This window comes from Microtus pennsylvanicus, chromosome 10 (assembly GCF_037038515.1).
Source record: "Microtus pennsylvanicus isolate mMicPen1 chromosome 10, mMicPen1.hap1, whole genome shotgun sequence".
Classification (NCBI taxonomy): Eukaryota; Metazoa; Chordata; class Mammalia; order Rodentia; family Cricetidae; genus Microtus; species Microtus pennsylvanicus.
The window spans coordinates 84,586,209-84,611,715 of NC_134588.1; the positions used below are offsets into that span (position 1 = coordinate 84,586,209).

Sequence of the window (25,507 nt, forward strand, 5' to 3'; positions counted from 1 at the left end):
TGCTTGGGATAGGATGTGAAAACAGGATATAAAACTACATATGTAGTATAAGTAATATTGTATTTTTAAAAAATTGATGAATGAATCTCTGTATTCAAAACTGAAAAAAGAAAGGAAAAGATTAAGACACAATATACCTGAATATTAGCAGTTATTTTGCTTAGTATGTAAGAGCATAGGCAATTTTATAGTTTTATTGATATTTTGGTATTTTTCTGTTACTAAAATGCACTGTTTTTCAAATAAGAAAAAATAACAATACCCAGAAAAGCTGCAAGAAAAAAAAAACTTCTCTGAAAGAAAATAATTGATTCTAGTTGAAGATTAATATGACATTATTAAGTGGCCCGTTGAGTGAGATCAAATTACAAGTATATAAAAGTAGCTTTGTTAACTTCAAAACTTTAACTATGAACAAGACCTATGTTATAGCACACTCTACACCAGATGGTATTATTTTGAATTTTGATCCTATTTTTGCTCATTAATGCTTAATGCCAATTTTGCCTTTCACTAAAAAAGCCAGGGGGAAGAGTCCTTCTTCCTGTGACTGTTATTTTAGAAGAGTTACTGATGACAAAGCAAAGAATGAATAAACTCCTCCTTGCAGTCTTTTTATTTCCCTGTATGTGACCAGCTATGCCATAAGGATTTATCTAATACATTCACATTTTAAGCATGCAAATGATGTTTTCTTTGTTTAAACTTCTCAACTCAATATTTGTATGAGCCTTCTCATTTCCTATTGCTATGATCAAATACATTGACAAAAAGGAATTGGGAGACAAAGGGTTTATTTTAGCTCACGGTTCGTTTATAGTCCTTAGCAAGGAAGTCACAGCAGCGAGAGAATGGATGAACACGTCACATGACACCAGCTATGAGAAGAAGAGAGCGATAGATCCATGCCTGTCTCCCTCAGCTCCCTCTCTCCTTTTCATGGTTCAGGCTGAAACTCCCTTCCCAGGCAGGTCTAGATTATACCACATTGACCCATGAAATGAGCCATCACGGTATGCAAGTGTTCCCTTTACCATAATAAATTTGGTTAGTTTTTGTTACAGCTATAAGATGATACAAATAGTCCCAAAATGTTATAGGTGATGTTTAGGTATAAATTAGGTTAATTGTTACAAATTTACAGCAGATGTTTCTGTCTTAGACCAGAATTAGAGGAGGAACGGAATGCCCTTATTCTTCAGTCTGCAGCTAATAAGAAGCAGCTGAAAGACATAGAGACAAGGATTCTGGAAACATTGTCGTCTTCAGAAGGGAACATTTTGGAAGATGAAAGTGCAATAAAAGTCTTAGACTCTGCCAAAATAATGTCTAACGAGATAACGAAGAAGCAGCAGGTGAAAAGAACAACTCCTAGAAATGTTTGGATTCCAACATTCCCATTTGTTTCAAGTCTCTAAGGAAATGCTGTAGTAGGCTTTCAAGAAAAAAAATTGCTAAAATATGAAAACCTAGAGACTAGTTGTAAGCTTAGAAGATATCTTACTGCTGAACTTATCTAAACTTAGTTCAATCCACACATTATCTGTACACAGAAGAAAGACAAGTGTTCTCTATGTGTGCAGTCTATCGGGCTTGTTTAGTTTAGTTCTCTTCTTCTAAAACTGTAAAAGTTGTCTTGCCCAGTTAGTGATTGGAGTTTGAGGTATGTGAGATAAATCCTGAATGACCAAGCAATAAGTGATTCTTAGAACCAACAGGGGATGTTCTGACATCAGCTTGTCACTCAAGGGCTTATTGGAGATGAGAGAGAAAGAGGACAGGAGACGTAAGTGGCAGTGGAGGAAGGAGGCAGGTGGCCTATAGCTGATAATGTATTCCTAATTCATCACACAGGCAGGGGCCATTTCTATAGTGCATCTCTTTCCCCCCAAGGATGTGTCTGTGAGACGGGACATGCAAGTCGGAGGCCAGCTTTCTGGAATTGGTTCCCTCCTCCTGCGTTATTGAAGCTGGGTCTTTCTTGTTACTTCTGCTGCTCCTCTGTATCACACACTTCCAGCTCATTCTCCTGTCTCCGCCTCCCACTTTGCCATAGAAGTTCTGGATTACAGATGGGAACCACCTCTTCTGGCTTTTTACATGTGGTCTGGGGAGAAACTCGGGTTGTCAGGAAGTGCTCTTAAAACCGAGCCATCTCACCATCTCAGTTAGGGACCTTTAAAACTTTTATATTCTTTTCTCTTTCTTTTAAAATAGTCTTAATAATTTTAAAATTTTTCAAAGATTTGTTTTTATATAGATACATATACATATATATGAGTGTTTTTGTATACATGTATATCTGTTTACTACATGCATTGCCTGGTGCCTTCTGAGGCCAGAAGAGAGAGTCAGATTCCCTGAAACCGAGTTAGATGGTTCTGAGCTGCTGTCTGGGTCCTGGAAAGTGAACCCAGGTATTTCGCAAGAGCGGCTGGGGTTCTTAACTACTGAGTCAGCTCTGCGGCCCCTGTCACTTGATTCTTACAGCAAGCAGAGGTTGCGCTAATCACTCACTTTTTCCCTCTGCTTCCCTTCCAGTGTGGCTCCTCTCAGGGACAGATGTCCAAGAGGTTTGGCTTTATGCTAATGTGTTGATAAGGATTCTTCTGGCAGGTGTTTGGTCCCTTATCTTACGTTTTTTGAGGAACCAAAAAGGAAATGTCATAGATAAATACTCTATGGCAGCCCACATCTGAGAGCATGGCTGAGATACCCTGTGGTGTCTGTCTTCCCAATTCTTGTTTATCAGAGCAGAGGAAACTGATGAACCCATCATCCCTACCACCACACTGATTATCAGAGGAGAGATGTCCTGGTTTACTTCTGTTGCTGTGATGAAACACTTGCCCGAAACCAACTTGGGAAAGAGATGCTTATTTGGTTCACAGGTTCCGGTCCATAATCAGGGTTAACCAAAGCAGGAACCTGAAGGCAGGGCTTTTCCTCCATGATTTGCTCAGTCTGATTTCTTCTGCACCACAGGACCACCTGCCCAAAAGGTGGCACTGACGAAAAGCAAGACTGGGGGTGGAAGAGAGGAGGAAAGGTGGCCATAGTGGTGGGCACTTCTTCGCCCAAAATACTGTTAATTCTCAATTGCCGTTAACCTTGTTTTTCTTCTTATAATCAAGACTGAGGTTCAGAACTTTCAGGCCATTTGTGATTATATTTTATCAATTTGGGGGAAACTTGACAAAGAATAGAACTCCATTTAGACTAGCTAAAATAAAAAATCTACATTAGAATATTTTATTTCCTATGATATGAAGTGTATCAAGGGCTGAAGGTTGAACAGAAACACTGAATTTCCACACTGTCTCTTCCCTTAGTGGGGTTATGTGGCTCTTCTATGCTTCTGTACACTATCAAAAGATCAGTTTCTTCTGCAAAACTTCTGCCTTCATTTCTGTATGCATTTATCTAAGATGTAGAAAACAACACAGAAAGTTTCCCGTAAGCTAGCACTTATGCCAATCACCACCTGACTGAAGTTCTAATTCTCTTGGGTCACCTGACTGTAAAGCGACAAAAGGGATTATTCTGTGGAATCAAGGCTGCATGTGCAAACCCATCCATCAACTGGTGGATAGGAAACCGTAGCAAAACAAGGAAGGTGGGTTGGGGCAGTGTTCTAAGCATTTTCCCCATAGAGTGACTATCAGTCTAGTAGACTGGGTTGGATATCTATGACAATATTTACCTGCAAAGAAGTGTGTGAGAAACTAATTGAGAAAAGTGATCTGAGTGTATATGAAACCACTATTAGACAGAGTTTGTCCTGAGCGTCCCATGGTAGTATCTTCAACATGGACATGTGCACACTGTTCTCTATTCCCTCTCCTCCTTCCTCTGACCTATTAGATAGAGTTTGTCCTGAGCATTAGTACCCATGGTAGTGTCTTCAACATGTACACGTGCACACTGTTCTCTATTCCCCTCTCCTCCTTCCTCTGACCTATTAGATAGAGTTTGTCCTGAGCATTAGTACCCATGGTAGTGTCTTCAACATGGACACGTGCACACTGTTCTCTATTCCCTCTCCTCCTTCCTCTGACCTATTAGATAGAGTTTGTCCTGAGCATTAGTACCCATGGTAGTGTCTTCAACATGTACACGTGCACATTGTTCTCTATTCCCTCTCCTCCTTCCTCTGACCTATTAGATAGAGTTTGTCCTGAGCATTAGTACCCATGGTAGTGTCTTCAACATGTACACGTGCACATTGTTCTCTATTCCCTCTCCTCCTTCCTCTGACCTATTAGATAGAGTTTGTCCTGAGCGTTAGTACCCATGGTAGTATCTTCAACATGGACATGTGCACACTGTTCTCTATTCCCCTCTCCTCCTTCCTCTGACCTATTAGATAGAGTTTGTCCTGAGCATTAGTACCCATGGTAGTATCTTCAACATGGACATGTGCACACTGTTCTCTATTCCCTCTCCTCCTTCCTCTGACCTATTAGATAGAGTTTGTCCTGAGCATTAGTACCCATGGTAGTATCTTCAACATGGACATGTGCACACTGTTCTCTATTCCCCTCTCCTCCTTCCTCTGACCTATTAGATAGAGTTTGTCCTGAGCATTAGTACCCATGGTAGTATCTTCAACATGGACATGTGCACACTGTTCTCTATTCCCCTCTCCTCCTTCCTCTGACCTATTAGATAGAGTTTGTCCTGAGCATTAGTACCCATGGTAGTATCTTCAACATGGACATGTGCACACTGTTCTCTATTCCCTCTCCTCCTTCCTCTGACCTATTAGATAGAGTTTGTCCTGAGCATTAGTACCCATGGTAGTGTCTTCAACATGTACACGTGCACACTGTTCTCTATTCCCCTCTCCTCCTTCCTCTGACCTATTAGATAGAGTTTGTCCTGAGCATTAGTACCCATGGTAGTATCTTCAACATGAACATGTGCACACTGTTCTCTATTCCCCTCTCCTCCTTCCTCTGACCTATTAAAGCAAAAGAGGAGAGATAACTGATAGGCACATGTTAGGCACGGGCGGAGATTGAGGACTAATATTCTTCAGATGAGAGAGTCATGGTTGGTGGGCGATCGCACTGTTAATCTCTAGTGTAAAGCTCATCTTTTCCCCCTTCCTCTTCCTCCTCTGTTATTCTTCCCTTTCCTTTCCTTTCTTTTAGGAAGAAACTCATCTCTTGTAGAATGTACTTAAAGTATATTCTTGAGTTCATGTAATTTGTTATTGGGTTAAAGTACTTTCAAATATATATAAAATTCATTATATGAAAAATAAATGATTAAGACACTCCCTATTCATTCATCTTGATTTTTCTCTTCTACCAGGTTGCAGAAAAAACAGAACTCAAAATAGCAGAGTCCCGGGAAGGCTATAGACCCATCGCTAAACATTCATCAGTGTTATTCTTTAGCATTGCAGACCTGGCTAACATCGATCCCATGTACCAATACTCTCTCATCTGGTTTGTGAACCTCTATATCAACTCTATTCATGACAGGTAGGCAGATTTCTAGTTTCAGCCATTCTCCCTAGGTTGGATTTTTCACCATCCTTTCCATTAAAAAAAATATAATTGTTTCCAATTACTTCTTTAGTATTTTCATTGTAGAATATTAAGTGTGAGGAAATGAAAGAGAAAGACTTAAAAAGTTGTTTCGTGTTCCTAAGATTTAAACATACAGAAATGGTCTCCCTATGTAGCCCTGACTGATCTAGTACTTGCTATTAGCTCAGGCTGGCTTCAAACTTCTGGCAATTGTTCTGTTCCAGTTCCCTGAGTGCTGAGACTAAAGCATGTGGCACCACATCTGGCTCTTCTTTCTGTCTTTTAAGTGTTTCCTTCCTTCCTTCCTTCCTTCCTTCCTTCCTTCTTTTCTTCATTTCTTTCTTCCTTTTGTTTTGTTTTTCCAGGATAGGGTTTCTCTGTTTATTCCTGGCTATCCTGGAACTCACTTTATAGACCAGGCTGGCCTCGAACTCAGAGATCTGCCTGTTTCTGTCTTCCAAGTGCTAGGATTAAAGGCATATGCCACCACCACCTGGCTTCAAGATTTCTTTTAGCTGATGATTTTAATATATATATAAACAACCTCCCAGACATTCCCAGAGGTTAGTTTACAACAAGGTCCTAAATCCATCAAGTTGACAACCAAGTTTAACTGTCACAATATACAGGTTTTAGGGTCTTCCAATCTCCGTTTTACCTCATACCAGCTACAAGACTATAGGAAAGAAAGTTACCCTTTCTATAAGAATAATAATTATATTTGTCTCCTTTGGTTGCTTTTGGAATTAAGTGAGATGTTTTCAGAGTGTTGAGAACAGCATCTTGTATTTGGTAAGTTCTACACTTACTGAGCAGAATAAACATGGGACTTGAGCTCACATGTGTACCGTAAGGAGTTTCTTCTATGTGAGCTCTTGGTAGAACAATGTCTCCTGAATAATCAAAATCCCTAAAATTTCCCAGTTGTGGCTTAGAATGTGAATTTACACAGTGCTCATGATGGAGGAATGTCAAGATGAAGAACTGACGTATATTTCAGTTACGATATGGAGTAATTAGGACTCTTAGCAAATACTCAGATTTGAAAAGCTTTACATTTGTCTATGAGTAATTTCAAATGTTTCTAGTGATGAGTACTTCAATAAATTTAAACCATTTTGTTATAAGTTAACTCAGGTCACTTATTTTTCCTATTTTGATTTGATAACATATTTTTTCTTTTTTAACGTTTTAGTAACAAATCCAAAATTTTGGAAAAGCGCCTGCGATATTTGAATGACCACTTCACATACAACTTATACTGCAACATTTGCCGATCGCTGTTCGAGAAGGACAAGCTACTCTTCTCCTTTTTATTATGTGCCAATCTTCTTCTGTAAGTGACTTGTATTTTCATATTTTATTTACTTTAAAAGTTTGCCTTGCAATATAATCTACAAAATGACTTCTTAGAGAATAGGATAATGCCTTGCTTGGTTTAATTCAGTATTTCCCTCATAACAATAGTTTCCACAATAATATTGATGTTCTGGTGTTTATTTTTAATACTTAATGTTTATATATCACATAAATGTTCATAAAATATGACACAGAGTTAAGTCAGCTCTTACAAAGGTAAACTTGGAAATAGAATGGTCTCATCATCCCTGAACCGTTGTGAGCTTCACCCCTGTCTGCCCCCTAATGGTGACTGCTCTTCTATTCTCCAATCTTGCAGTTTAGTTTTGCTTTTATATAAACAGTATCCAAAAGTAGGCATTCTGTCTGTTTTTGTCCCTCAGCATCATCTAAATAACAATGCTGCAAACACTGCTTATGAAGATCTTGGTGCTCTAGTGCACACACTTTGGTTTGGAAGAGATCTAGAAAGAAACATGTAAATTATTTGCCTGCCCCAGTTTGTATCCCTTGAGCAGTCAAGTTCCTGTTGTTCTAGGTCTGCACCAAATCCTGTATTATTCTCTTCGCATCAGGGTCCTCAATGGCTGGATGGTGGCTTTGAACTCATAATCTTCTTGCCTCAGTCTCCCAAGTGCTGGTTTATAAGTATGGTCATCTATTGTCATTTCGAAATATGTCTCAGTATGTGATAAGCACTATTCCTTTGTGGTTTCAACTTATATCTCTGTGATGATTAATGATGTCAAGCTTTGTGTGTGTGTGTGTGTGTGTGTGTGTGTGTGTATGCGCGCGCACACACACACACACATAGGGACTTTAGAAATCTTTATCACTTTCCATTTTTCCTATTGGATTTTTGTTGTTTTCTAACTGACTTATATGAGTTCTTTATATAATATAGATCCAAACCCATCAACAATGTGTGACTGTCACTCACTATCTAGAATGCCTTTTCATTCTCTTAGTTAACACAAATTCTTAATTTTAATATTGTCTGGTTTGTGGTCTGTGCTTAGTGAAAACTCCACTGATATAAAGATATTCATAATTATCTTTAAATTTCATTATTTTCCTTTTGCATTTAGATCTAAGCCAGACGTAACAGATCTGTGGGTTTAATCTAAAATAGATGTCAAACTTTACCTTTTATCTATATAGCTATCCACTCATTAAAGTCAGGTGTTATTCTATAAGTCTGCCTTGTATATTGTTCATTTTCCTAAAGCCATCTCAAACAAGGATGGAAAGAAAAAAATTATGTTTACTTGAGATCAGGATGTGTGTGCCCTTTGAGCACAGTGAATTCATAAAACCACCTCAAAATTTAATTTACAAAAGAAATTGAATTAACATAAGAAAAATGAATATGACTCGGGAGGTGGGTCGCTGTGCCAGTGTGGGGACCTAAATCTGAATTTCTGGTAACCACAGAGAGGTGGCACGAAGCATCCATAACCCCAAAGCTCTCAGGTGGGGTGGGAGGTGGAGACAGGAGGACACCCACAAAGCTCATGGGCCAGTTAGCCTGGTATAAAAAGCAGCAAACAAATAGACCCTATCTCAAACAGGTTGGACAGCAAAGAGCAACACCCCAGGTCATCCTCAGACGTCTACACATGTGTTATGGCAAATGTGCCAATACTCACATATATGAATGCAGTGAGTACACACACACACACCCAGAGAGACAGACAGAGAGAGAGAGAGAGAGAGAGAGAGAGAGAGAGAGAGAGAGAGAGAGACTTAAAAAATAAAACAAGTTAGCTTATATTTTTGTACTTCAATTATATATTGCTTAATCTTTAATCCTTGTCACAAATTATATGCTTTTAACAGTATCCGTTCAAAACACAGAACTGTTGTATCTGCTAGATATACCTAAGCACCCGTCTCTCTACAAATGTGCTGTGTACAGGAGGTGTGTACTATTATTTTCCATTAAGTAAACGTGTTCTCTCTGTCCCCCTGCCACCTGAATTAAAGTGTGTACAATCTCTTATTTCTGTCAGCAGTGGTGGGGCAGAGCCATCTCCCCTCCTAGCACCAGCAGACTGAGTAGTCATGGACCTCAGTGAGGTAAAGCTGGGTCATTGATCCTTGGCTTCACTGCAGGAAACAGTTTCAGGATGGGCCAGCATCAGAGTTGAGTTTGCTAGCAGATGCCTTGAACATGGATTTTAAACACAGGAATTAATAGAAAGTGCGCCACTAAGGAAAGCAATAAGACATACATAGGTGTGGCTATGGGCTTCCCAAGAGAGTTGCAATTCTGTATCTTTACAGTAGCCAGATGTACTGGTTTTGTTGCATTCTGAAGTTACATCTCAGAGGGTTTTGTTTTCAGTAAATGAGAACATAGTTCCTAGTGTACCTTACGTGTGATTACAACTGATACAGTAAAATCCTAGGTCACAAGGGTCACAGAGGAAGTTAAGATGTTTCTACTGTACTCAAAGACTAAGCAGACTTGTGTGAGATTCCCAGACTCCTTTCTGACAGGCTGCCAGCAGACTCCTTTCCCCTGCCCAGTCCCCTAAGTTTTCTGTGCCTTTTTATTCTTCCTTATCTCTGCTTTGGAAGTGTGTTTGTTAACTTTGCTCCACCCCGACATTCTTTTCTGTAGCATAGGTGAAGAGTCAGCTTTACCTGAGCAGAGGTCCCTAAGCAGCAGAGCTACAGCCACTATCAGCAGTGCGTGATGGGCCCACTGACAAGCCCTCCTCAACTCTGCCTCCTGTCTGAACAACACTGCCAGGCTTTAGTTTTTACCACCTCTGCTCTGCATCTGGGGAATGTCACTGGGAAGACAGCGGGGCAACCATAAGCCACCTTCTCTGTCTCTTAGTGGATACATTCTGCGCGGTGTATTGAGTTCCCACAACAGCTGTTGTCTCATTAGTTGTGAGGCTAAGTACAGCCTGAGCTACTCCATCCAGGCTTGGACACAGAAGCTGCTATAATTCCATTTTAATATCAACCGTTTGCAACAGTTTACAATTGTTTGGGAACGCAGGGCCAAGAAAGAGATCGAATACCAGGAATTGATGTTTCTTTTAACTGGAGGAGTGAGTCTTAAGAGTGCCGAAAAAAATCCCGCTCCAGAATGGCTACAGGATAAAAGCTGGGAGGAGATTTGTAGAGCAAGTGAACTTGCTGTCTTCCAAGGACTCAGGTAATTGTGTGCATTTGATTACTTAACATTGAATGGTAATACTAAATTTGTAATTTAAATTTTTTCCATGATTCTTTCTAGTTTATTGGTTAGTAAAAAGACAGGCTCTTTACACTTCACATAAATGTAAGGAAGTTTTAAGACAGAAGCAAGGTCTCCTGCAGCTCTGTCATCTGTCCCAATAGACTAATGAAAGAAACAAGTAACAGTGGCCACGCTGGGAAGAGAAACACAGGGGTCGAATCATCCCTTCAAGCCCAAATTTAGTGTATGGCATGAGGTTTAGTTCTACAGAGGAAGGCTTAGAGCAAGAAATGTGTGTAATTAATTACCCTAGTGACACCAAGAAAAGATCAAAAGAGGGGTCTCTGAGTGTGACAGAGGATCCTGACCTCAGGTGGGCTTTCATCCAGGAGTTAGGGTGTATACGTTCACAAACACACACAACTCCCACTGAGTCCATGGCTTCAGGTTCTTGTCTTGTAAACTTGAAAAACAAAATTCCCGAACTCCAGAAGGGTGAGCTTTAAACGTGTTAGAATAGATTCTAATATAAAACTTACTATGAGGAAGGCAGAGCTCCTGGACAGCAGGAACAGTTTCCAGGGATCAAGTTGCTATTGAGTGTCCAGCCTAGGAGGGTTTTGTCAGGCTTATGCAGAAACTGGGGTGAGACTTGGAGAGGAGAGCAGGACGGTCCAGTCATTCACCCAAGATGCCTCTCAGTTTCAGTGGTACCCTCACAGTTTCCAGACAAGAGTGTCCATCTAGGAGAGAAACAAGGTAAAAAGCCAAAGTAGGAATCAAGCCCGCCCTGCTTTTTCTGACGTTTCTAGCCTCTGGCCTGCACAGAACCACAGATATTTCCTGCTGCTAGCCACGTATAGGAACCAAGGTCTCTGTCCTGAACTACCTGACCAATCTCTGTCTCCTGTTCTCATCACTGGCAAGGGTGTATCTTCTTGATCATTGCTCCAGTCCTGCAAAGGGACCCAAAGAAATCTTTATATATTTTTTTCTTTTATTTTTTTTAAAAAAAGAAAACAAACCATTTTCCCCAATTTTACACACTAATCCCAGCTCCCACTCCCTTTCCTCCTCCCACTCCCTCCACCTACCTCTCTTCTCCACCCCATCCACTCCCTGGAGAGGGCAAGGCACATTGCCCTGGGGAAGGTCCAAGGCCCTCACCACTACCTCCTCCAGGCTGAGCAAGGTATCCATCCTAAGAGAATAGGTTCCAAAAAGTCAGGCTAATCAGTAGGGATAAATCCTGGCACCACTGCCAGTGGCCCCGCAGATTGCCATGCAACAATCACCCACATAGAGAGGTACCAGCTTAGACGTATGCTGGTTCCTTCACTGTCCAGCTGGAGTCAGTGAGCTCCCATCAGCTCAGGTAAGCTGTTTCAATTGGTGTCCCCATCATGGTTCTTACTTCCTTGCTCATAGTCTCACCTCTCCCACTCTTCAACTGAACTTTGGGAGCTCAGCCCAGTGCTCAGCTGCAGGTCTCTGCCTCTGTTTCCATCACTTGCTGATGAAGGCTCTATGGTGATATTTAAGATAGTCATCAATCTGACTACAAGACAAGGCCAGTTCTGGCATCCTCTCATTGCTTAGGGTCTTATCTGGGGTCATCCTTGCAGATTCCTGGGAATCTCTCCAGTGCCAGGTTTCTTGCCAGCCCCATAATGGCTCAGTCAAAATATCTCTTTCCTTGCTCTCATCTCTATCCTTCCTCCATCTCAACTATCCCTTTCCCTGGAGTTCTCCCCTCCTCTTCCCCTTCCACCCTCCCTTCTCCCCCTGATGCTGGAGTCTGCTTGTTCGTTCCCAACTGTCCAGACCTGAAATAATTATACAGATACTATGTTATTTAAAACACTGCTTGGCCAATACCTTAAGCATATTGCTAGCTAGCTTTTATAGCTTAAATTAACCTATGTTTATTATTTTATATTTTACTACGAGGCTCGTGGTTTACCAGTAAAGTTCCTGGGCATCTGTCTCCTTTGGGCGGCTACATGGTGTCTCTCTGACTCTGCCTACTCTATATCTTTAACAGCCTGGCTATATTCTGTTAAGCCATTGGCTAAAAGCAGCTTCTTTATTAACCAATGGCAATATATAGCATACAGATGGGACTCCCCTTTTCTGTCTAAAAAAAAAAGAAGATTTTAACTTTAACTACATACGACAAAACAGTTATCAAGCAAGAATTATAATTACAATATTTATATCTAACCTTTATCATACCTAAGAAAAACTATAACTATCTATTCTTCAACTCCATCAAAGACTCCAGAAGGATATAATATTAGCTATACATAATATATAATACTTATTATATAATTATATGCTTATTATATAATTATATATATACACTTATATAGTATATATACTATAAAAGTAAACAAGAAGTACTTTGTAAGCAACTTCCAAAACTCTAGAATTGAAAGAGACATCTCGCTGCCTGGACAGTCACCCAAAGTTCTTCTGTAACATTGTGGCATCCATTTTCAGCCTACACACCCATAGTATCCAGCAGACTTTTCCATGAAGCAGGAAATTTTAAAGACAGTACCACCTATATTGGCAGTTTGTCAGTCACTTTCTTCTGTGCCCTGCAGAATGTATGGCAGACTCTTTCATGAATCAGGAACCCTGAAGGACTTTCTCACTATTAGGCAAGTTCAGCAGTCATTTTTCTGTGGGTCCTGCATGTCCAGTTCATACAGCATAACATCAAGCAGTCCAGACAAGAACAGTTTCTTGTTCAAATTGCTAACAAACTCCATGAGGAGCCTCTTTGATGCCCATCATTCTCTTGAAGTAAATTGGTGCTGCCAGGAGCAGATGTGTCTCACTGTTATGAAAAGTCCTAAGTTCTTAAAATATTTTAAATGCCATATTCCATAGGTCTTGGAAAGGTTTAAAGATTATCTATCTAACTAAAATATATCTATATATATCTAGAAAACCTAACTAACATGACTACAAGCTTCACTATTATAGATGATTATCTCTATTAACCTATATTTCTTAATTATACATTACATTTTTAAGTGAGCTGGACAAACACAATACATTAATCAAGAGCAGAAATATGTATATATATAACAAAATTATGCAATAAAATGTCTCTCTGTACTTAGCTCTTTCACAGTCAAAAAATTCAACACAATAATATACATAATCCAGACTCTCTGTGTATATTCCATCTTTACGTGGCTTATTTTTCTTTACTCCTTTTATCTATGACTGTCTGTACTCTGACTCTTTAAAGACTTTTTATAGCCATTTACTTCCTTTTATCACTGTCAATATTCTTTTTCTTCTCTCTCCCAAGACTACATATATTTATCCAACACTTTGAGCCATTTAGAGGTCTTTTTTATCCAAATCTGTCTTTATTGCATATCTGTAATTATTTTCTGACCAGGAACACTTTTAAAATGGTAAGTAGCTTGGTTGCATCAGCTCTGGATGCTGGCTCTGCCACTCTCTGCCTTTAAATATGGCGGAGGTACCATTACTGCCAGCTCTGGGACCACCAGGTAGGAGGAGCGTGCAGCACATAAACCCTTTTTATCTGAGTAATAACTAAATCTGCCGTGCAGGACACTGCATAGCCTGGAAGTATCTGTGTATGGCAGCGGGAATCCACCACGCTCTCCTGCCTGTGCACCCCTAGCAGACTCCATCCCACCTACCCAGGCAGGGAACACTGAGCCATGGGCATTGTCTCAGCTACTTTCTCCCGACCTCAAGTGAGCACAAAAGCATCCAGACCCAAAGTGGGTGGAGGGAATCAGCCGCAAATGTTTCAGACCATGATGACATTTCTTTTTTGGCAGTCATTGATGACACTGGAAAAAACCCACTTCTGGCTTTTTTATTTTTCTTCGAATCACTCTCCATTTCTCTTTACATGATGCTCTCCTTTGTGAAACTGTTACAATTTCTAGGTCCAGGGAGCAAGAAAAAGTGGCCTTTCTTTTCAGGACTGAAATGACGCTATGCTACATCTGTCAGAGAGGAACTCCCAGCTGGGTGAGGTCGCTGAAGCCAGAGCCCTGCAGATGTAGGAGAATCATGTCATAACTCTCCCTAGAACTGCACCGCCTGAATCAGGGGTTCTGGCTTCTTCTCTCACATCTTCTCCTCCTCTGCCGGAAGTGTTTATTTACCTGTTCCTACATAGAATGCATTCCCTGCCTCCCCTCAAGAACAACTCCTGAATCCCAGCATTTGGGAGGCAGAGGCAGGCAGAGATTCAAAGCCAGCCTGGTCGACAGAGTGAGTTCTAGGACAGCCAGGGCTACACAGAGAAACCCTGTCATGAAAAAAACCAAACAATAACAAAAGAGTAACTCCTGTAGCCTAGTGATTTTAACATGGTCCCCTTACTGTCTTATTTCTTCCCTTGCTCGATTATCTCTTAAAATATTTCTCAATAAAACAATGGTTTTCCACTAGGGAGCATTTCTGTGAGCACACAGAGGAGTGGCGAGAGATCTATGACAGCAAAGAGCCGCACAATGTGAAATTTCCAGAACCAATGGACAAGACGCTGAATGAATTGCAGAAAATAATAATTCTTCGGTGTTTAAGGCCTGATAAGGTAAAAGACAAGTCTGAGATTCAGATAAACTGCAGTTTGCGGCATGCCAGTCTTAAAGACAACAGCCTTGTGACGCATGATGACACCGTAGTCCATGGCGGCCTCTTAGCCAGTGAACACTGTGTAGCCAGAATCCAAGATTTGCTCCTTGATTGGTAGTGAAAACCTAGAAACAACAATAAGCTAAAGGAAATGAATTTACTTATGATTTTAGCCAGAGTTGAAGAAGGGGGGAAATTCCTCCATTTCTCTGGGTCTTGCTTATAGAAAATGTGGTAAGAGGACTGCTAGGAGCTTCAGGCTAGCCTGGGCTACAGAGTAAGACCTAGCTTCAAAAATCCTCAATAAAAATAATAAAAATTTAAACGTAGAAAGAAATCATGTAGAGCTGGGCAGAAAGGGAAATGGTTTTGAATACTGTGTGATGTCTGTGTAAGCTAAGTGTCAAAAAGTTTCAAAGTTGTATACGTTTATGAAGCTAAGAAAACTATAGGAAACTAAGGGTAGTTTCCTCGTGAAGAATGAGAACCTCTGCTGAACTGACCTGGTAAGAGTCTTGCTTTGCTTTGTATCTGGGAACACCTATCTGTGCCTCGCTATTGGCTCTCGGTGGCAATAGAGTTAGTCCCGCCCTTTGTGGGGCACTGTTTTGCCATCCATGCTCTGAAGGCTGAACTTACTGTGCTCACCACTGAGCTCACCCCTAGAACACACAGTACTTGTTGATTTGTTAGGGTCTCCTGGATAGACGAGGGAACTCTTGATGTTGGAAATCCGTATCTTGTTTTGCTGTGTATCTTCAGTTCTCAAAGCACTGCACGGGCGGATATTATAAGGTCAGTCAATTTCTACAAAGTGGGTTGAACTAAACTGAATTAAAGCGTGCCATGTGGGGCTTTCTAGTCTGATTGAGTTTAAGGAAGTGGGTCATGAGATGGTGAAGCTGGTAAGTCTGCAGGGAGCCTGGGAGACAGACCTGAGACCCAGAGAAACACTGAGATTGCTGCTCAGATCCAAAGGCAGTCTGAGAACACATCTTCCCCCTGCCGTTTTGTCCTGTAACCTGTTCTGCTGATTGGATGAGACTGACCCACATTGCTTTATAGAGGGAAATCAGCTTTACTTAGTCTACTGATCCAAATATTAGTCTCAGCAACAAAGTGTAGACTACTATTTGGTCAAATATTTGGCTTTCATGGCCTTAAAAAGACATCTTTTGTTTATTTATATAGCAGCAGGAGAGGCAATATATTAGATCTAAGTATGGTTATAATTTATATGTTTCTTATAATGGTTATAAGAATATAAAATAACACACTATAATAAAGACACAAAAAAGTACAGCTGCTAAGAAGCTAATTTCACTCCCAACAGCCCAAAGGCAAATGGCAAGGTAGCCTAATATATTTGGTTATGTTTGCTTCCTTCCTTTCAAGAGTTATTTATTCTATGAGTGTGAACGTTTTGTCTGCATGTATGTATGTAAGTATGTATATCATGTGATGCCAAGTGCCCATGGAGGTCAGAAGAGGGAATTGGATCGCTTGGACTGGTGTTACAAACAACTGTGAGCCGCCATGTGGGTCCTGGGGACCAAGCCCAGGTCCTCTGCCAAACAAAAAGTGCTCTCAACCACCGAGCTGTCACAACCCTCCCCTGCTCCTAACCACTGAGCTATCCCATCTCCAGCTTCTAATGTATCTCAGGGAATGAAGCAGAGATTAGACTGTGGGAACCAGGGTTATTGACTGCGTGACTGGGTTTCCCACTGGAGGTCCCACACAGTGGGTTGGGGGGAATGACCCAGTACAGCAGTATATGGGAAAGAGCTGTGCCCGCTTGTCCACACTCTGCTGAAACTTGCAGCAAGGGAGAGTGCTTATGGCTTTACCAGAGATCCACTGTGAGAATCAGTCGATATGCAAAAGGTGGTGGGGCCAGTGCCCTGAGAACTGGGTTTGCCTTCATCAGAACACATTTGTTCTGGTGGGTCAGCCTTCTCTCTGGTCGGCTGCAATCTCACTGCATGATCCCTGCAGACCGCAGCAATGCTATAGTTTTTGTTTGTTTTCCAGTAAATCTGTGGTATGCAATAAAACTTTTTCAAAAGACTGTATCTTCTCTATTCCCAGATAACCCCAGCTATAACAAATTATGTAACCGACAAACTAGGGAAAAAATTTGTAGAACCGCCACCATTTGATTTGACAAAGAGTTACTTGGATTCGAATTGCACCATTCCCTTGATTTTTGTGCTGTCTCCAGGAGCAGATCCTATGGCCAGTAAGTATATTACTGCAACACACACACACACACACACACACACACACACACACAATTTATTGTCAGTGTATGTTTTGCCTGAATGTATATGTATATACATACATATGCATATATGTATGTATATTTATATAAATGCACTGTGTGTCCAGCATATATTGTACGTTTTTAATTTATAATTTAAAAGATTTTGTTTAGCATGCATTTATTATATGATTGTAAATCTGTTAACAAATCTGGTGCTTAGGAAAGATAAACAGGCTTTCCCATGATGAAACACATATGCACAGGAACTGTATGCTAGAATAGGACAGAAATGGTGTCATTTATTTCTGCCCTCGTAGGTCTGCTGAAGTTTGCAAATGATAAATCTATGTCTGGAAATAAGTTCCAAGCTATTTCGCTGGGTCAAGGACAAGGACCTGTTGCAGCAAAAATGATTACAGCTGCAATAGAAGAAGGAACGTGGGTTTGTCTACAAAACTGTCACCTTGCTGTTTCCTGGATGCCCACGCTGGAAAAAATATGTGAAGATTTTTCAACTGAAATCTGCAATTCAACTTTTAGGCTTTGGCTCACAAGCTATCCGTCCCCAAAGGTAAGTTTCCTATGATAGAGTCCAGTGCGCTTACTTAGCTGTTGTGCCTTACTTCTCAATTAGGTTTTAAACTATTAGAGATTTTGATTAAGTTTAAATATTTTTTGAATTTTTTTATTTTGAAATATTCTGCTTCTCTACTCATTTTTAATCCAGTGATGTTTGCAATTTTAGGGCTCAAGACGGTCATCTTTCATAATACTTCATTTGTTTTGTCTTAGTTCCCAGTAACAATTCTACAGAATGGAGTAAAAATGACCAATGAACCTCCCACGGGTCTTCGGCTAAATCTCCTCCAATCATATCTCTCTGATCCAATTTCCGATCCTCAGTTTTTCAAGGGATGCCTGGGCAAAGAACCGGTAATGTCCAGCTTCCAGCACTCTCCAGTTGTATTCTTATAGTCAATTAAACATGCTAATATAATGTTTTTACTTAGCCTGTTTTTAAGCTGGGTATATTTTCTAATGTAGCATGAATTGTTTCTATATGATTCGTCCTTCTGCTTAAGGCACAGTGAACACTGAAATAGTTTTGAGTGGATGTAGTTTAGTATATAAACTAAAGCCCAAGTGTGTTTTATATAACTTAACCATTCTTTCAACAAATATGTGTGCTGAGCACATTCCAAAGTACTAGATATAAAGCAAAGAAAACACAGACGCAGAGAAATATGCCTTTGAAGAACTTGTGTTCTAGCAATAATGGTTTTAAATACTTTGTTTTCCATCGCATAACTGAAACTCTTTCACAGTCAGACTCATGGTTTATGCTCGTCACGTCAGTACTCGGGAGACTAATGCAGGATGTTTGCTACAAGTCTGAGGCCAGCCTGGATGACATAAGCAGTTCTAGGCTAGCCTGGGCTACAGAATGAAACGAGTGTTGCTGAGAAAATTGATGCCCACATGTAGAATGGAACTAGATCCCACCTCTCACCCTGCACAAAAATCAACTCCAAATGAACCAAGACCTGAAACTCTGAGAATTTTGGAGGAAAAAAAAGTAAGGGAAAAACACTGTAAGATATGGACACAGGCAAGAATTTTCTAAATAGGACTCCAGTAACTCAGGAAATAATGCCATAAATGGACAAATGAGACATCATGAAACTAAAAACCTTATGCATAGCAAAGGAAACAGTTAATCAATTGAAGAGTCAGCCTAGAGAATTGGAGAATATATAACCAGCTCTATAACTGACAGAAAATGAATATCTAGAACATACAAAGAACTTTCAAAACTCAACAAGAAATTAGTCAACTCAGTCAGTAAAAGTAGTAATGAGATGAACAGTCTCAAAGGATGAGATAAAACGCTCAATAAACATATGAAAAATGTTCAACCTCACTAGCTATCAGAGAAGTACAAATTAAAATTACATTAAGAGTTCCTCAGGGCTGGAGAGATGGTTCAGCAGTTAAGAGCACTGCTGCTCTTCCAGAGGACCCGGGTTTGATTCCCAGCACCCACATAGCAGCTCACAACTGTCTGTAACTCCTATTCCAGGGGATCTGACACCCTCACACAGAGATATATGCGTTCAAAACACCAATACACATAAAATAAAAATAGATTATATATATTTTTAAAATAAAGGATTCCTGTTACCTAAGTTAGAATGGCAGACATTAAGAAAACAAACAAGAGGCTTTAGAGACTGCTCAGTCACCCACCTAGGGTGTCTCACAACCATCTGTAACACCAACTCCAGGGGATCCAAAGCCCTTTTCTGGCCTCCATGGGCAGTGCATGCACATGGTACACACTCAGGGAATCAGATACATACTTTTTTTTTAAGATTTATTTATTTATTATGTATACAGTGTGCACACCAGAAGAGGGCAGTAGATCTCATTATGTATGGATGTGAGCCACTATGTAGTTGCTGGGAATTGAACTCAGGACCTCTGGAAGAGCATCTTAACCTCTGAGCCATCTCTCCAGCCCAATCAGACACATACTTTATAGATAAAATAAAAATTTTTAAATCTTTTTTAAAAACTAATAGTAGATCTTTATTCAGAGGACCCCAAGTGAACACATCACAGAGACCCTGCACACATCTCTTCCGCAGCACTACTCCCAGTAGCCAGGATGTGGAGCTTTGCTATACAGACACAATGGACTTCTTCAGTCATAACGAAGAAGGAAGTTGTATCATTTGCAGGAAAATGGATGCAGGGGGTATAAACATATTAAGTGGCCAAGTCAAAAATATTTTTTCTTATTTAAATGTTTTTCTCCATTTTGCCTAATAAATCATGTATGTGTGTGACATGAAAGTAGAAGCAAAACTATCTAGGGAGGATAATGGGAAAGAAAAGAATGTAGAAGTGTGGAGGAAATGCACCCAATGTACAGTATATACTTGCATGAAGATGCCCTCATGTGTGACATGCCATGACAGTGGACATATGCAATGAAATTTTACAAATAATCCAGGCAACGAATGTACAATGTACAGTATATACTTGCATGAAGATGCCCTCATGTGTGACATGCCATGACAGTGGACATATGCAATGAAATTTTACAAATAAACCAGGCAACGAGTGAGCTATGGAAGATGTAGTGCACATGGAGAACACATGGCCAATTAACACTGGAGAACTTTCCAGCATCTTAACCACCGGGGAAATGCAAATTAAAGACACATAGAAATTTTATCTCATCCCACCCAGAATGCTTATTTAAAAGACAAGAATACTGGCGAGGATGTAGACAAGAGGAAACCCTTTTTCACACTGCTTATGGAAATGCAAGTTGGTTCAGCCCCTGCAGAGTTAGTATGAAGATTCCTCAAACAACTACAGCTAGAGCTGCCATGGGACCCAGCTCTTCATTCAGGTTATTGTTGTTACGTTGAAACACCGTGATTGAAAGTAAGCGAGGAAGAAAGGGTTTATTTGGCTCACACTTCCACATTATAGTCCATCATGGAAGGAAAGCAGAACAGGAATTCAAACAGGGCAGGAACCTGGAGGCAGGGGATGATGCTGAGCCAGTGGAGGGGTGCTGGCTTGCTTCTTAGGGTCTGTTCAGCTGCTTTCTTTTAGAACCCAAGAGCGCCTGCCCAGGAGTGGTGTCACCCATACAGGGATGAGCCATTCCCTATCCATCACTAATTAAGAACATCCCCTGCAGGCATGCCTACATTCTCATCTTATGGGGGCATTTTCTCAACTGAGGCTCCATCCCCTTCAATGACTAGCTTGTGTCGAGTTGTCATTAGACTAGCCAGCACAATAGCCAAGGGATTCTAAGGCAACACAGCACAGGGCATCAGTGCAGCTATGCTCACTGAAGCCCTAGTCACAACAGATAGGCTATAGAATTCACTTGAGCATCTGCCAATAGCCGAATTGCTTTTTTAAAAAAATATGTGGCATATACACATAGAAGAGTTTTATTCCACCAAAAATAAGAATGAAATTGTGTCATTTGCTGGAAAACAGATGCAGTGGGAGGTCCTCTATCTTTGTCTAGCTAGCTATGTTATAGTATACCTTCAACCTACTGTGAGAGCACCCTCCAGAGCACTGATACAGGAGACCCATGTGACTCCCATATTAGACACTGGAAGATGTCATGGGAGGGAAGGCACAGTCGTGGTGGCAGAAACCTACTATGTAAGTATCTGGAGGAAGAAATATACTTATATATCAAGTAATTTTTCTCAAAAGATTCTTCTCTCCCTGACTATTTATTTCACTATACCATTACCTGGCAGATGAACATCTACCCCGACTTATGTATATTTCAGTCAAGGAGTCTATTCATTACGGCACAGTGTGCTTACATTTCTGGATTGTTTTGTGTTGTCATTCTGCTTCAGTCCTGAGATGAATTGTGTTATGTTTCCCAGAGGAACCTCAAACTCCTGAACAGCAATCCTCTTGCTTGAGCAGCTGAGGCTATACACTCATACCACCATGCCTGGTCCGCATCTTAATAATAAAGAAACTATTTACAGCAAGCCGACAGCTAACATTAAATTAAACGGAGAAAAACTCAAAGCCATCCCACTAAAATCAGGAACACGACAAGGATGTCCACTCTCTCCATACCTCTTCAATATAGTGCTTGAAGTTCTAGCAATAGCAATAAGACAACATAAGGAGATCAAGGGGATTCGTATTGGAAAGGAAGAAGTTAAGCTTTCGTTATTTGCAGATGATATGATAGTGTACATAGCAACCCCAAAAACTCTACCAAAGAACTCCTACAGCTGATAAACAGTAATGTGGCAGGATACAAGATCAACTCCAAAAAATCAGTGGCCTTCCTATACACTAAGGATAAGGAAACAGAGAGGAAAATCAGAGAAGCATCACCTTTCACGATAGCCACAAATAGCATAAAATATCTTGGGGTAACTCTGACCAAGGAAGTGAAAGATCTATATGACAAGAACTTTAAGTCTTTGAAGAAAGAAATTGAAGCGGACACCAGAAAATGGAAGGATCTCCCTTGCTCTTGGATTGGGAGGATCAACATAGTAAAAATGGCAATACTACCAAAAGCAATCTATAGATTCAATGCAATCCCCATCAAAATCCCATCAAAATTCTTCACAGATCTGGAGAAGACAATAATCAACTTTATATGGAGGAACAAAAAACCCAAGATAGCCAAAACAATCTTATACAATAAAGGATCGTCTGGAGGCATTACCATCCCTAACTTCAAACTCTATTACAGAGCTACAGTATTGAAAACAGCTTGGTATTGGCATAAAAACAGAGAAGTCGACCAATGGAATCGAATAGAAGACCCTGACATTAACCCACAAACCTATGAACACCTGATTTTCGATAAAGGAGCTAAAAGTATACAATGGAAAAAAGAGAGCATCTTCAACAAGTTGTCCTGGCAAAACTGGATGTCAACCTGTAGAAGAATGAAATAGATCCATATCTATCACCATGCACAAAACTCAAGTCCAAATGGATTAAAGACCTCAATATCAGTCCGAACACACTGAACCTGATAGAAGAGAAAGTGGGAAGTACTCTACAACACATGGGCACAGGAGACCACTTCCTACGTATAACCCCAGCAGCACAGACATTAAGGCCTCATTGAATAAATGGGACCTCCTGAGACTGAGAAGCTTCTGTAAAGCAAAGGACAATGTCACTAAGACACAAAGACAACCCACTGACTGGGAGAAGATCTTCACCAACCCCGCAACTGACAAAGGTCTGATCTCCAAAATATATAAAGAACTCAAGAAGCTAGACCGTAAAAGGCTAATCAACCCAATTATAAAATGGGGCACTGATCTGAACAGAGAATTCTCAACAGAAGAAGTTCAAATGGCCAAAAGACACTTAAGGTCATGCTCAACTTCCTTAGCGATCAGGGAAATGCAAATCAAGACAACTTTAAGATACCATCTTACACCTGTCAGAATGGCTAAAATCAAAAACACCAATGATAGCCTTTGCTGGAGAGGTTGTGGAGAAAGGGGTACACTCATCCATTGCTGGTGGGAATGCAAACTTGTGCAACCACTTTGGAAAGCAGTGTTTTGGTTTCTCAGGAAATTCGGGATCAACCTACCCCTGGACCCAGCAATACCACTCTTGGGAATATACCCAAGAGAGGCCTTATCATACAACAAAAGTATATGCTCTACTATGTTCATAGCAGCATTGTTTGTAATAGCCAGAACCTGGAAACAACCTAGATGCCCTTCAATGGAAGAATGGATGAAGAAAGTATGGAATATATACATATTAGAGTACTATTCAGCAGTAAAAAACAAAAATTTTTTGAATTTTGAATGCAAATGGATGGAAATAGAAAACACTATCCTGAGTGAGGTAAGCCAGACCCAAAAAGAGGAACATGGGAGGTACTCACTTATATTTGGTTTCTAGCCATAAACAAAGGACATTGAGCCTATAATTAGTGATCCTAGAGAAGCTAAATAAGGAGAACCCAAAGAAAAACATATAGGCATCCTCCTGAATATTAACCTTCATCAGGCGATAAAAGGAGACAGAGACAGAGACCCACATTGGAGCACCGGACAGAAATCTCAAGGTCCAAATCAGGAGCAGAAGGAGAGAGAGTACGAGCATGGAACTCAGGACCGCGAGGGGTGCACCCACACACTGAGACAATGGGGATGTTCTATCGGGAACTCACTAAGGCCAGCTGGCCTGGGTCTGAAAAAACCTGCGATAAAACTGGACTCGCTGAACATAGCGGACAATGAGGACTACTGAGAACTCAAGAACAATGGCAATGGGTTTTTGATCCTACTGCACGTACTGGCTTTGTGGGAGCCTAGGCAGTGTGGATGCTCACCTTACTAGATCTGGATGGAGGTGGGTGGTCCTTGGACTTCCCACAGGGCAGGGAACCCTGATCGCTCTTTGGGCTGACGAGGGAGGGGGACTTGATTGGGGGAGGGGGAGGGAAATGGGAGGCGGTGGCGGGGAAGAGACAGAAATCTTTAAAAAATAAATAAACGGAAAAAAAATAATAAACTGGGAAGTGTGACTTAGTCCTAGCCACTCCAGTGTGACTTAGTCCTAGCCACTCCAGTGTGACTTAGTCCTAGCCACTCCAGACTCTTGGGCAGGAAGATTGCTTGAGCCCAGGAGACTAGCCCGGGCAGCAGAACAAGATTTCAAAACAAATAGGAAGGGAAGGAGGGACGGAAACAATTTATACCACTTTATCACAGGAAGGATTGACTTAGAGCTATGTTTGAGGTGTTCTAATTTGAAATACATGCGTCAGTATACTTGCAATCTACTTTGGGAGACTAAAGAGATAGGTGAGCATTCGATTTAGACACCCGAAGACATCACGGAGGGGTCAACGAAGAATGCTTTTACTGGTGTTCTCCAAATGAAAAGTGATAAAGTTGAGAATTATATATTGGATTTATTCATATTCTCTTCTTTAGTCATTCTTTTGCAATTATAGTCTCAAGCACATGCCCAGAAATCTACAAGATAATACTGAGTGCTGAGATTAGAGAGAGCTATGAATAGCAGGTATCATTAACCAACACTTTAATAAAATAGTGATAATTTGTATTTTAGTAACATTTAATATCATGGTTTGCTTAGCTTTGAATATTTGAGCTAAGCACAACATGAATGCTTTTGTAGAAAGTATGATACATGCCTTTTTAAAATCAAAGTTGACACTGGCATCTGATCACAGAACCCTGTAACGAAAGAGCGTCTGCTTTTCTACTTTTACTGATGAAAATCTAATCAGATTTTTCTTTTGTGCAATTTTCGCACTAAAGGCGTGGGAGAAGTTGCTTTTCGGAGTTTGCTTTTTTCATGCCCTTGTTCAAGAGAGAAAGAAATTCGGTCCTCTGGGTTGGAATATTCCATATGGATTTAACGAGTCAGACTTACGCATCAGTATCCGGCAACTGCAGGTAAAATGAGAACAGAATGAGCATTTGTGAAGGAGTACTGTTTAACAGTCCCTAGGCCACATTTAATGGTATTTATGCCAGGCTTTATAATAAAAATTACAGATTATTTGTGGGTAAATCTCTAAGATTGTTGTCATTCTCAATTATTATTTTTATAGAAATTATTGATGCTTGGTTGGAGATGTAGCTGAGTTGTAGGTACTTGCCCAGTATACACGAGGCCCAAGCTTGGACCCCAGCACTGAAGGAGAAAAATAATTAAAATAAATTATTAGTATCTTATCAAGTCTTTTAAAAATAATGAATCAGAAACCTTAAACACAAATAAGTCTTTCATTTGAAAATCCTTATAGCTGCTGAAATGGGTGCTTATGAATTAAATGTTAAATGACTTTGATTTGAGCATTGGTTTTGAAACTAGTAGTAGATATGGAGAATATTTTGCTTCAAACATTTACCAAACAACCTATAAGCAACTGAGAACTCGATATCTGCTGGGCCTCAGGTGGCA

General features: G+C 40.4%; 1 protein-coding gene across 1 annotated transcript in view; it reads left to right on the forward strand.

Annotated features, from left to right (window-relative positions):
* The window catches only part of Dnah12 (dynein axonemal heavy chain 12), a 159,293-nt gene that overhangs the window by 117,609 nt on the left and 16,177 nt on the right, over positions 1–25,507 (forward strand). Inside the window, exons 59-67 of the mRNA XM_075988847.1 lie at positions 1,163–1,355; positions 5,320–5,492; positions 6,736–6,876; positions 9,916–10,074; positions 14,557–14,701; positions 16,834–16,984; positions 17,326–17,579; positions 17,801–17,941; positions 24,859–24,996. Of these exons, the coding sequence (XP_075844962.1) occupies positions 1,163–1,355; positions 5,320–5,492; positions 6,736–6,876; positions 9,916–10,074; positions 14,557–14,701; positions 16,834–16,984; positions 17,326–17,579; positions 17,801–17,941; positions 24,859–24,996 (1,495 nt within the window). The remainder of the gene's footprint in view (positions 1–1,162; positions 1,356–5,319; positions 5,493–6,735; positions 6,877–9,915; positions 10,075–14,556; positions 14,702–16,833; positions 16,985–17,325; positions 17,580–17,800; positions 17,942–24,858; positions 24,997–25,507) is intronic.